This window comes from Paracoccidioides brasiliensis (genome assembly GCF_000150735.1).
Source record: "Paracoccidioides brasiliensis Pb18 unplaced genomic scaffold supercont2.3, whole genome shotgun sequence".
Classification (NCBI taxonomy): Eukaryota; Fungi; Ascomycota; class Eurotiomycetes; order Onygenales; family Ajellomycetaceae; genus Paracoccidioides; species Paracoccidioides brasiliensis.
The window spans coordinates 1366472-1378871 of NW_011371360.1; the positions used below are offsets into that span (position 1 = coordinate 1366472).

Here is a 12400-nt window from a genome sequence, read left to right on the forward strand (position 1 = left end):
CTATCACGGATGTCATGAAAAAGTGTTTCGGGAACTATCAAATTACAGGCGGAACTCATCCTCTCCTGGCAAACACTTAGGTGTGTGTATGTCCTTCCACTTTGTACTAAATTCAAAACTTGTCTGACATTTCTATATATCTAACCGTACTATATTGGTCCATCCATCCAACCAAATGAGCAGAGTCTATATCTTTCCTTAAAAAAAAGCTAAATTTGCGGTAACATCACTGGGCAAAGGAACAGCCGTACCATGCTGCGCCATAATAGAAATGGATATAACGTTTCGCCTTAAAAATTCCCTATCAAGCTGAGATCTGATATGTGGAATGAGACAGGTGGTGTGTGTAGGGGTAATGTGGGAAGTGATGGGTGGGTCAGCATAAGGCGGTTAACATTTTTATACTCCAGATTCTCGGCATTTTCATCAGCAAGTTACACTGTTCCATGGATGATGCATGTTTTATGCGCCGCAATCAAGATTGATAAACGTTGAGAAATGGGGAATGATGGGATAGAAATCAGTCAGAAGAACAAGTGGTCGAAAGTTTCAACCAGATATAATGAAACAACGCATTCCCAAATATTGTACATAGACACAAGTAAAATGAAGAACGTAGGAAAGCAGATATGGCAGAAAATACAGGAAGAAATCGGCAGATATGCACATGAGGTGGGTGAGATAAAAGAGGCAGAGTGGAAAAAAAGAGCGGTATGGGGAGCAGATTTTCATTTGTGTTATGTGATTCCGCTTTGATATTTCCTTTGAACAAAGAAACCCAAAATAATTTCCACTGCAATCTGCTGCATTGCTCTCCCACAGTTTGCGCCTTCAAATATTGTTATTTCTTTACACAATGACTTCACCAGGATCAATATATACTGGTTTCCATGGCTCTGCACCTTCCTCTTCCATCGAGCTGGGGACTCTAATCCCAAGGGGGCTGTATAGATACCACCCCTTGAGCGCTGCTGCTGCTGCTCTGAAACGCGCTTCACTCAAACTTCCTCCGGCTCCCTCACCAAGCTTGTCCGGCCCGGAGAAAATACCCACGTTGAAGACGGGACGGTTGCTCAAACGACCTGTCTCACTAAGGATTTTCGCAACGGGATCTTCAAACCCTTCCCGACGGCAAAGCTTGCTGAGATCCCGCGTTGGTTGCCGGAAGCTAAATAATGACGCCATGTTAAGATACCGACTCATGAAGTGTTCTTTAAAAAACAGCTTCGCGGCTGGTCGACCGGCGTGTAGGTAGACAGCGCCCATGACGGCGCGGACGAAGTTCGCACATGCTCGGTTGGGTGTGACGCCTTCATATTGAACGGGGTATGGAAGTGCAGATTCGCCAAAAGCGTCGCCGTATATAATCCTTGCACTCGTACTGCGTTTCGATAAATTACCATCTGGTTTGAGGAACGTGCCGTTTGCGTTGGTTTTGACTTCTGTATCTGGTGGAAGCCGCTTAAATTGTAGGAAACCCGGGTCGACTTCGGCCCCAGGATCAGCTATGAATTCCAGACCCCATTCCCTAGTCATGGCTGCAAGCGGTTTTGCTCCAATGTATGAATACATTGCAGCCCAGAGAACTTTAATTGGGAGTCGTGGATAGGTGCTTATCAAATGTTCGGAGGTGTAGTATGTCAAGAGGTCACCACCCAGTATTGACAACGATTTATTGTTGAATTGCGGTGAGGGATCGACAGACTCATCTACAAGGGTGCGGGCCAGTGTTTGAAGAGGTAATCGTCGTGGTAGAGAGAGTCGAGCATGTAGGGCAGCGAGTTTAGGGGAGTTCAAAGCAGCCTCGACGGGTGGTGAGGGAGGTGTTGGTGTTCGGGTTATATGGATATTTGAAGAATGCTCATCATCGTAAGGCTCAGTTTCTTCCGTTAACACACTAGATGATGCGGAAGACTGCTGTCGTATAGCTGTGAAAAAAAGCTGATGCGGAGCCGGAGACACCCACCTCGTGGTAGGCCGTATCCGCGGTGAAAGTACTGAACCGCTCCATCGGAGAAGCTGCAGTCTCTTCATTTGGGCTCCCACTCCGGCGGCTGATCTCGAGTTCCGGTAGTGGTGTAGAACGTCACAATTGAAGGGTACGCACGCTCGCTGGAGTGTGAATTTGATGCTGCTTCATTATCACAAGACTTCAAAAATTTCTTGAGGAATTTGGATCGGTCAAGGTCATGTGATATGCCACACATCACGCTAACCTGGTTTTGTCTCCTAGCGCCCATCCGAGATGAACCTCTAATTATTATTATTATTCTACGCCAGACACCCAAACATCTCCTCAGTTGTCAGTCGCCGTTGCAATATCCTGCTCAACTCCATATTTGAGTCTACTGCTCAAAATGGGAGGTGGCCCCAAAATTCGGTAAGCCATTGGCTGAGTTGCTGCTGAACATACCGCACGATTCCCGCTCAATTGGTCATTCTCTGACTCTCCCGTTTTGTTAGCTATCCCAAGCATGTCTGGTCGCCGGCTGGTGGCTGGTACTCACAACCGGCAAACTGGAAAACCAATACCGCGATAGTCGGCGTAGTCATGTTTGGCATTACTGCTATGGCCTTTAAATTTTCCGCAGATAGAGAATACCGGACCAAATTTCCAGAACAAGGCAGATTCTTTCCGAGTCGGTGGTGGGTTCCTCCCGTTGTCTCACGCAGATGTAGTAAACTAATTGGTAGTTGCTGACTGACTGTGGAAAACTACAGGTGGAGCAGACAACTTGTGGAACACGAAAAGAAATTGGCTACGGGAGACAAGTCATGATGAAGGTGACGAGGAAGTTTATTGGGGTGGACATCTCTGTGCATTATTATATACATATGTTCCTTCGCTGGTGTTGAATCAGTGGGTTTAGATACACACACTAGTATCGATCGATCAAACAATCGAAGTTCACTTTTGCATTTCTGAGGCTTTGACAAGGTTTCTCGCAAACTGCAGCGTGTACAGGCGAACCCGCTCCGTATAGCTTTCACCATTCCATAGCTCCTCCCCCAGGTCGGTACAGGATATTTGAGGCACCCCTACTTGTTCAATTACAAAACTAGCCGCCACAGTGGCACAAATCAGGGCAGCTGGAATCCGCCCATGTCCTCCCCAGGAATCAGAGATTCTGGTCCACTTTTCGGATTTCTCTAGCGTGGAGGTGACGACTCTGATGGGCGGTCGGTCAATGCTGACGACGAGTCCTTGAGCCAGGGCTCCAAGAAAGGCGTTTCCTGCGCCTGTTGGATCTACCACCTTCACTCCATTATGCGCCGGAATATGCAACGAGAGATTTTTGGCAAACGCATAGGAACCGCCCTTTCCAGCTCTCACCACGAGCAGTCCATTCCCGTCTTGTCCAATTCCGGATTCGATGATGGTGGAAGCTATAGCTCGATCACTGATATTTTCTTCATTCCATGTTGTATTACCAAACATATTTGCCAATTCGAGGTCATTTGGGCTAATCACGTCTACGTGTTTCAAAGCCTTGTAGAACATTGGAAGCTCTTCTTCGCGGCATAAATCAGGCACTGGTTCCCACACAAAAACTGGACGTTGTCCCACAGTTGAAGGGTCGATATTCTTGCTTTTTAGGAGTATGTCCCTTCTCTGGAGGATTCCTTCGACAATCTGACAGCAGCGCGCAGGAGAGCATACCATGTGGAACGACTTCGAGAATACCTGAGATTCCGAGAGGGAGTTATGATCCAGGGGAAGTTTGGGAGTGAGATATCGGAAATCTTTTCATGTTTGTGTAGAGGAGCAGTAGTCAGTCAACTATGAATTGTCCACTGAAAGAAGATTAAAAGGCTATATCCATTCACCTACCCCTTTTCTCATTCGGGCCGTAACCGTTCCATGCCCTGGTAGTTAGCCTTTCAGCAGACTCCCTCAGTACACAGGCAGAATCCCAAGATATGATGATGCGGCGTATTTCGTCAGGAAAGTCGGAGCCGGTGTCGACGATCCAGCTAACGACCCGGGAATGCTCCTTGCCTGCTACCATTCGCGCCCCAACAGCTGCATAAGAACCAGCGCCTCCAATAATGTTTTTCACTGGTGGTTTAGGAGCTTCAAATTCGATCTCGTCTGCATTCTAGGTGTCAGGAAGTCTATACATACAGGGCAATATCTACACTTGTTTTGCGGGAGAGAAGATGACTCACCGATAATGAACATTCCCAACGTGCAAAAATTGATATTGCCAAGGAGGACCGACATCATTAGCAGCCATATTTCTGCACAGGTCTAATTATGAATGCGTATCTATATATCTGAGATCTAAATTAATCCATCTCCTCTCAGTGTTGCGGCGTACGTGCCGGGGGTATTTCAGCAATACATAGGAATCGCAATTATCTGGTTGGGCCTTGGCAGTTGTTGTTGTTGCTAAAGTACTGCCACCGCCCAGTTCGGAGCTTCAACTTTTAGCACCGCAGCGTCCAATATCAACTTCGATCAACTTCTCCCGTCGACCGTCTCAGCTTCATCTTCCCGCTCTACCCTTTTCCACCCAACGATAAGTTGCTCCAGGTAGCGCTCGATATCCTACGTTTAGGCAGCTGTATTTTCTCTCATTTAGCAATTTCATTTAAGCCTCCAGCATAGTCCATTATTTAACCCATACTTCGTTGGGAAAGTCACCCTTCGCGCCCATCTCCCACCTCATCCTAGGTTAACATCAGGCAGCTGGCAGAGCATGAACCATGACTACCAACCACATGAACAGTTTTACCACGCTCATCAAGCGGTAGGCCGATCTATTGATGGACTATTTTGTCAATGCACATGGATTTTGATATTGTTCCTGAGAGCACATACTGACAGCCTCCGGTGACAGGCTTGAGGCTGCCACCTCCCGTCTGGAGGATATGGCATCCTCGCTCGAGAGCTCAAATCCAAGCAGCCCTGCTGCTGGTGGTTCCATAACAAAAATTTCCATAGCATCTCCAAACAATGCGTCTCCTTCTATTCCTCCCACCACTGTCGTTAAACCGCCACCTGGCCAGATCGAAGACTTCGATGCGCTGATCAACAAGGAAGTGAAGAACTTTATCGAGCTCAGTAAAAAGATAGGAGAACCAGTGGAAGCACAGGTATAATTGGACGATACACGCATTGTCAGCTTCATAATACTAATGGGAAAATATAGGCTAAAACCGTCCTTCAAGCCTTCGAAGCTGAAAGGACATATATCTACGTCACTTTAAAAGCCAAGAAACCAGAGCAGCAGCCTCAAGATCTACTGACAGACTTGCGCAATGCTTCTACCGAAATCAACAACATACGAGAATCAAACCGACAATCTCCTCTCTTCAATCACCTGAGCGCCGTAGCGGAAGGAGTCATGGCTTTGGGTTGGTTTCTTGAACCCAGGCCAGCGGAATTTGTGCGGGAAAGCATAGCGGGTGCCGAATTCTATGGAAACAGAGTGCTTACGCAGTACAAGGGAAAGTGAGTGGGCATATGTATTCCCGCACTCCCTCTCGGCGTAAAAATTTCTAACGTTCTAAAGGGATGAAACCCATGTCGCCTACCTTCAAGCATATTATCAGATCTTTAAATCCCTTGTTAGCTACATCAAAAATCACTACCCCACAGGTTTGACCTGGAACAATCGAGATGGAGTCGACGTAATGGAGGCTTTGAAACAGGTCCAGTCTGGATCACCAATGGGAGCCTCGCCACCACCACCACCTCCTCCTCCCCCGCCTCCTCCCGCCGGCGCAGGTGCCCCCCCACCCCCACCCCCTCCGCCCGCGGGCCAAGCCCTGCCTCCAAAGAAATCCTCAGGTGGCGATATGTCTGCTGTTTTCAATCAATTAAATCAAGGATCCGCTATCACCTCCAGTCTCCGGAAGGTTGACAAGTCGGAAATGACACATAAAAATCCTAGCCTTCGGGCTGGCTCGATTGTCCCAGAACGCAGTACCTCAATGGGTAGCGTGACATCTCCCACTTCTCGTGGCAAATCTCCAGTTCCAAGCAAGAAGCCAAAACCTGAAAGTATGCGCGCTAAAAAGCCCGCTCGCAAACAGCTCGATGGTAGCAAATGGTACATTGAACACCATGACAGCCCTGCCGATATCATCGAGATTCCCGCCCAACTCTCACACTCAATCTTAATATCCCACTGCAACAAAGCAATCGTTAAAGTCAACGGCAAAGCAAACGCCATATCCATCGACAACTGTGCCGGCCTCTCCGTCATCGTTGACTCTCTTGTCAGTAGCATTGACGTTGTCAAGGCCCCCAAATTTGCGCTGCAGATTGACGGTGTTGTGCCAACTATCCTTCTCGATCAGGTTGATGGCGCGACTATATACCTAAGCGAGGAAAGTTTGACAACTGAGATATTCACCAGCAAGTGCTCCAATGTGAATATCGTGGTGCCGCCTAAGGAGGCAATGGACGACGATTCCAAGGAATTGCCTGTGCCCGAGCAAATTCGAACCTTCATCAAGGATGGAGTTGCCGTGAGTGAAATTGTTGAACATTCTGGATGAAGTTCTTATCAGTCGGTTTGAAACTGCAGGAAGGGACTGGCGAGAAAATGAACAGGTATTTTCTCTATTGTGGTTTGATTAACCAATGCCTATACATCTTATACATTCTGTTGGTTGTTATATTTCCTTCTCCAACTGATCCATTTGTCAATCGCAATGACCTTTTCCTGCTCCTCCGGATCTATCGTGCGATTTACGTAGAAAGATACTTTTCTATCCTCCCTACCATCTGACAATTTGTCAGGCGGAGGAACAGCTAAAATATTCGTGAACAGCAACATATATATCAGTCGACTTTATTACTGCACTTTTGTATCCATATATTCCTTTACGTCAAGTTGAACTAGGAATTCTAGACCTATCTACTTAGTCTCTTATGTGTATGCACATAACAAACTTTTGGGTGTGCGAGCTCTGATCCCCTAGACTTTTCCACTGTGTTATCTAGCTGTTTTGCAGTTATCTGTTGGCTCTTTTTAAAAACATTTTGAATACACTTCAAACATACCTGTTTGAGTATTATTTTGTGAAGAGATAGGAGAAACAGTGCAAATTATATCTAGCCATTCATTCTTGATTTATTATTATTTACTCATAATCTTCGAATGTTTTTTAATAGGAACAAGAATAGTATTGCTATAATGAGTTTAGTAAAAATAATTGATTGAGCATCAAATATGAAATCAAAATGATGATAAAAGTCATGCATATCTATGTTAGAAAGTAGTTACAAAAATATCCAAGTGAGTGGAGACTTCATGAAACACATGAAGAAAATATAAAGGAAAGTATGTCAAGTCAAACTGAACCGCGAGAGAGCAGTGAGAGCAGTGAGAGCAGAGAGCATTTTGAATGAGAATGTATATTAGGCCCTCTTAATGTATTTGCGGTTCAGTTAATTATGTGATTTAAAAAGCCGTTTCCTCCCTGCCTTTCTATTACCCGCGCGGAAAAAAAAAATCAATAGAAGCATAAGAAAAAAGCCAGGATGCGATATCAATGTCGGGGCTCACAGGACAGTAGAAATTCGAATCCAGTCGAATCAAAACAGGTGGGAAGAGAAGATTGAGAAGAGTGACAGTTTCATCATCCTTTTTATTGAGTTGATAAAAGGGCCCCTGAAATATTTCGACGAGATACCATAGGTTGGATGGAAGTCGGGAAGTATATATTGCATAGATGTTATTGTTCATTCGACGGATCTTGCTTTAGCATGACGTCTAGGTGTTTTAACTTGCTCGCCAACAAGCCTTCGCCAACATCGCTGCCAGTGGTGGACATCCCAAACGCGCCAGCATATCCAGCATCTCTCTTCTTGAGTTTGCAGTACACATTATCGGCATCTGGAATCGAACTTCGGCTGTTGGAGGGAGGTGCATGATGATTGCTTGAGACCAATGATATAGGAGGGGTATCGGGTGGGTTAGGTGAAATTTGTCCAGACAAGGTGTGAAAGGATGTGTGATAGCCAAATAGAGTATTGTGTTCCATCCTAAAGGGGGGAGAATCACGGTTGTATGGCCTAGTCTTAATGGATGAATGAGCGGGGAGACTCATGTTGACTGCAGATAAAGGTGGTAGAGGTGGAGATTGGGCATATAGGCTGGGTTCACGACTGTCAAAAGTACTCATTGGGAGTGGGGTCTGTAAAACCGGTCCATAGCCGGAACTTCTACGCCTGAAAGCTTTTTCTGCAGCTGATTTACTGCCGGTACTGCCAATCCCGATATCTTTTACGGGCTTATAAGGACTGTATTGGGGGTCAGGATATTGGACTTCATTGCGCAACTTCTCCTTGCCGTCCGGAACTCTGTTTGCGAAAACAACCCTGATTGTAGAATAGAGGTAAAAGCGGCCGCGGGAAGGACAACATATGTTCAGGTGGATCAGATATCTTAGTATAGGTTTCTCAGTCGGATCTTCCCCCGTACCCAATGAGGCTTCTGGTCTGTCGGTCCCCAGATTTGTTCTTGCGGACAACGGCATATCGATAATCGGTCCAGCCGAATAACTTCGTTGTCGAATAAAGGTCTTTGTTCCTGGTTCCATTCCTTCTAAATCATAAGGTACAAGGAAGAGTTTCACTGCCGTTTTGTTAGGATTTTTTATAATGATTTGCAACTGGCCTTGTTGGGGAATTCGGTAACATCCTCCAGGTGGCGATTTTGGAGAAGGTGACCTTCGGGACCGCTTCTCTCTCTTACGTCGTTCTTGCAGAACTGTGGTACTTGTAAGCGCTTCTGACATTGCAGTATCACCTTCTGGGCCTTTGTCCGCATTTTTAAGTGGACTGGCATGACGTCGACGGTTCCGGTGACTGGGTTTATTTTCCCTTGGAAGTGTATTCTCAATATCGATAACACCGACATATGGGCTAGGGCTATCGTCTGAAATCGAGCGTCCACCGCCGGATGTAGGATAGCTATAAAAGACGGCAGGAAACGGCACAGTGACGTGTGGAGGACATTTTAGGCTGGGTTTACAGTTTCCCCTCCCAAAAACGCCGATTTGAGCAGTGAAATCCAAAGGCTTAGACGGCGATGTCGACATTCTCCCTCGTAAAATGGATTCTTCATAAGATCCAACCATAGGTGCATGAAGTAGTGGGGAGGAAACGTCAGTGGAGAAGGATGGCCTTCTAGAACGTAACATAAAAGGTGTTTGCGGGGACGATATCGGTTGGAGAGTGTAGGCAGATGTTAAAGACCTTCGGGGTTGATGTGCTTGGTAAGGGAATGTTGCCTCTCTTCTCCATGATAGGGAAGGACTGGGAGCATTGGTTCCACGGGGATAACTAGAAGGGGAAGATTGGATGGATGAAAATGCTTCTGAGGGTAGAGTGAGACAACGATTAGCTTTTCCGGGGCTATCAGACAGGTCCATGGGTTCCATATTTGGAGATAAATCCAGATCTGTGTTACTGGCTTGATGTACGAGAGGACTGGTTGGGGCCTTTAGAACAAAACTTGACGAGAAGGATGTTAAGGACGGCTCTCTCTCTCTGCTTTTGGCTAAAATCAAGTCGGTTCCCTGTCTTGCACGCCACGGTGGGCTTGGAGGTATATACCAAGGTGTTGCTGGTGAAGAACCAAAAGGAACAGGACTGCGACGTTGTATGAAGGGTTTTCCAAGCTCATGTTTCTCAGTTTGCGGAGACCCTTGGCAAAAGTCACCAGAATGCAACGCTGAGCGGGGTCTCTCGATCTCACAGGGGCATCCGGTCGTCATCCCACTTCTGGAGTCTTGCTCAGGTGGTGTTTCTATTGCAGCAGCTGGCCGGAGAGGAGGGGTTTTTTCCTTGTTCAGTTGGCCTTCAAGCCTCGAGTGTGGAGGGTCTCCATGGGTTGCAAAATATTCTTCCAGCTATTTGATAATGAGGTCAGTCGTTTATTCTACAGGGAAAAGCAGGGGAACGGATGCTTTCAGGAAGAGAGGTATCTGAAGAGATGCAGATCAACGGCAAATTCCAGCTCAAAATCGTCCCAAGACAAAGAGAGATATACATATATTAAAAGGCACAGTAAAATGTCTGCAAATTGAATGTTTTCATGGCGGGAATCTGTCATATTGGGATTGGAAGTATACTCTGGAAGAACGAGACTCTGATCAAATATATCCCGATTTCAAATATTGACTTACAGAACGATTAGGAACCCAGGTGGGGCTCTCCCCTTTCTTAATGCTCCGTATCAACTCCTCACGGTCACTCGTTTGAAGCTTTGGCGGGCTGTGTTTTTCCATATTTGCTTCCCACGAAGAAGCACCGACCATAACTTCGTCCTCATCATTATCTGCCCTTTGTTTCGGGGTCTCGCTTGGTTTTTTATTGTGGGTGTTGGGAATACGACTTGCAGACCACAACGGATGATACTGGGATTCTCCACGATCTTGATCTTTGAAGATTGGCATATTTCACTTGGATGGACTCTGTCATCCGATTTGGAGACAAGTCGACATCCCTCAGGCGATAGACGTGGCAACCCCCGCAGCCAGAGTGAAGTGGCACCGACACAGCCGTGGACAATTGGGATGCAGCCGGCTATTGTTGGCAGATTGCGGATAACTTAGGGGTAGATAAGCAGCAGACTCGAGCCAGTTCTGTTACGGTGAGAATGTAGGTGGGCGGAGGAGCAAAAGGCCTGCTTGGATAGAAGAGACATGAGGTTGTAGTTGGGAGCCTGGAGGACCATGGCGGTAGGATGGGCGTCAGACAATGAATCAATGGTCTGGCAGATTCAACAACTTACTTAAACCAGCTGGTTAAGGTAAAACTTCTACCGGCTGATTACATACGGAGTTACATCATCAGCGCAGAGTGTAACTTACCCTAACTGGTTTAGCTCGTTTTGGCTGGGCCCCTGCGGAAAGACGTCGCCGAGTGCCGAGATGAGTCAGTCATGTGGGGCTGGGCCTCGTCGAGAACATCCCATGGATTGTTGCAATCCGGTTGAATATTTCGAACACATACACACATATCTCTTGACTTTTGCTTCTGAGACACTGCATAGCAGTAGTGTATGGTTCTTTTTTAGAAATTTCAACAATGACCCTTGGAATATTATTGAAATTGAAATTCTGTTGTTGCACAAACCATACCCTTGACAGCAGTTTCTGAATCATCAGGCAAAATAACATCAATCAAATTTTTTTTTTCCCCGTCATCTCCTCCTTGACCATGACTATTCGTGCTGCTATACAATCTATCTGAGAATAAATATGGACCCTAAGAGACCGCGAGAGGATGGTGCTGCTGATGGTAATGCGTCCAAAACTAAAAAGGGGTTTTCAGTTGGTCCTGCCAATCTTCCTGACGGCACATATCGAAGAAAAGGTTAGCAGTGGACATCTTTTCTCACCCTACGTATTCTCTGTAATGAATACAACTAAGCAGTACCTAACTATTTTTTGCTCCATATAGTGCAAAAGATCAAGGGAGACCTGATTCACAAGGCCAAGGTCAAGAAATCCTATGCAAAAGTTAAAGCTGAGGAACTTGCAAAGGGAGCTTCAAGATCCAGCTATACCCAAGAATCAACCCTGGAAAATGATGCAGATATCCAGCAGTCAGAGCCAGCCAGGCTAGAGTTACACCCTTCCAGACAAGCTATGCTCGATGCTCCATCTACAGAACAACAATCTACAGAACGAAGAATAAGAGATCCTCACAATCGCTGGAAACGTCGACAAAAGCCTTCGCCGTTTACCAAAGAGATTGTAATCGCAAAGAGGAAGAAGGAGGAGATTGAGAATAGGCAGAAAATAAGAGAAGCTAAACAACGAGATCGTGAGGCAATGGCTAGGGCTCGGAGGCCGGATAAGTTTGGAAGGCGAAAACTCGGGCGGGAAAGTAATGTTTTATTGGATAGGGTTAAGAGGATGATTGAGGAATCTTAGAGAGATGCGATACATATAGTACAGGGAAATGACCTGTTGATATGGGCCACCGAATTTACCGGTTTATCTTTTTTCCATTGGAAGCAATGGTTTCCTCACCAAGGCTTTTACAGACCAGGCAACTTGGAAGGTGAAACTGCAGTCCAATGTCAAATTCCCCCAGATTGGTTAATGTTATGGATATGTCCTAAGTGCCGGCTTCATATGCTCGCTTCAAGTGGTTACGCAAATGCGTCGACCTGTGTGCGCCACATACCAGGGAGGCATTGATGAAGGGGGAACACTTAAGTGGCTCAGTCTCAGATACAGCTCTACTCTTCGTCATCGTTAAACAGGCAAATACTTCTGGGAGATATACCAGCAAGAGTTGTGTCCGCTTCAAAGAACTTAAAACTTAAAAATTCATGTCTTATGAATACTGCAATCAAAGGGTTACATGGTAGAGGCATCAGTACATAGGCAATGTTACATTGTCATGAATTGGCACTTTCAAGGA

General features: G+C 46.1%; 6 protein-coding genes across 6 annotated transcripts; 3 read left to right on the forward strand and 3 right to left on the reverse strand.

Moving 5' to 3' along the window:
* Positions 1 to 849: 849 nt before the first annotated feature.
* Positions 850 to 2034, reverse strand: PADG_02797 (mitochondrial 54S ribosomal protein YmL3; the record flags this gene model as incomplete). The annotated part of the gene is made up of 1 exon (XM_010760304.1): positions 850 to 2034. One exon carries the CDS (start codon positions 2032 to 2034, stop codon positions 850 to 852), a length of 1185 nt encoding a protein of 394 aa, XP_010758606.1.
* Positions 2035 to 2357: 323 nt separating this feature from the next.
* Positions 2358 to 2779, forward strand: PADG_02798 (uncharacterized protein; the record flags this gene model as incomplete). The annotated part of the gene is made up of 3 exons (XM_010760305.1): positions 2358 to 2380; positions 2464 to 2646; positions 2722 to 2779. 3 exons carry the CDS (start codon positions 2358 to 2360, stop codon positions 2777 to 2779), a joined length of 264 nt encoding a protein of 87 aa, XP_010758607.1.
* Positions 2780 to 2908: 129 nt separating this feature from the next.
* On the reverse strand, positions 2909 to 4225 carry PADG_02799 (uncharacterized protein; the record flags this gene model as incomplete). Its single annotated transcript, XM_010759838.1, has 3 exons — positions 2909 to 3744; positions 3833 to 4093; positions 4171 to 4225. 3 exons carry the CDS (start codon positions 4223 to 4225, stop codon positions 2909 to 2911), a joined length of 1152 nt encoding a protein of 383 aa, XP_010758140.1.
* Positions 4226 to 4710: 485 nt separating this feature from the next.
* PADG_02800 (adenylate cyclase-binding protein) lies at positions 4711 to 6510 on the forward strand (the record flags this gene model as incomplete). Its single annotated transcript, XM_010759839.1, has 4 exons — positions 4711 to 4754; positions 4845 to 5100; positions 5157 to 5458; positions 5520 to 6510. 4 exons carry the CDS (start codon positions 4711 to 4713, stop codon positions 6508 to 6510), a joined length of 1593 nt encoding a protein of 530 aa, XP_010758141.1.
* A 1182-nt stretch (positions 6511 to 7692) lies between these two features.
* PADG_02801 (uncharacterized protein) lies at positions 7693 to 10419 on the reverse strand (the record flags this gene model as incomplete). Its single annotated transcript, XM_010760306.1, has 2 exons — positions 7693 to 9873; positions 10150 to 10419. 2 exons carry the CDS (start codon positions 10417 to 10419, stop codon positions 7693 to 7695), a joined length of 2451 nt encoding a protein of 816 aa, XP_010758608.1.
* Positions 10420 to 11226: 807 nt separating this feature from the next.
* PADG_02802 (uncharacterized protein) lies at positions 11227 to 11904 on the forward strand (the record flags this gene model as incomplete). The annotated part of the gene is made up of 2 exons (XM_010760307.1): positions 11227 to 11341; positions 11429 to 11904. 2 exons carry the CDS (start codon positions 11227 to 11229, stop codon positions 11902 to 11904), a joined length of 591 nt encoding a protein of 196 aa, XP_010758609.1.
* Positions 11905 to 12400: the final 496 nt, after the last annotated feature.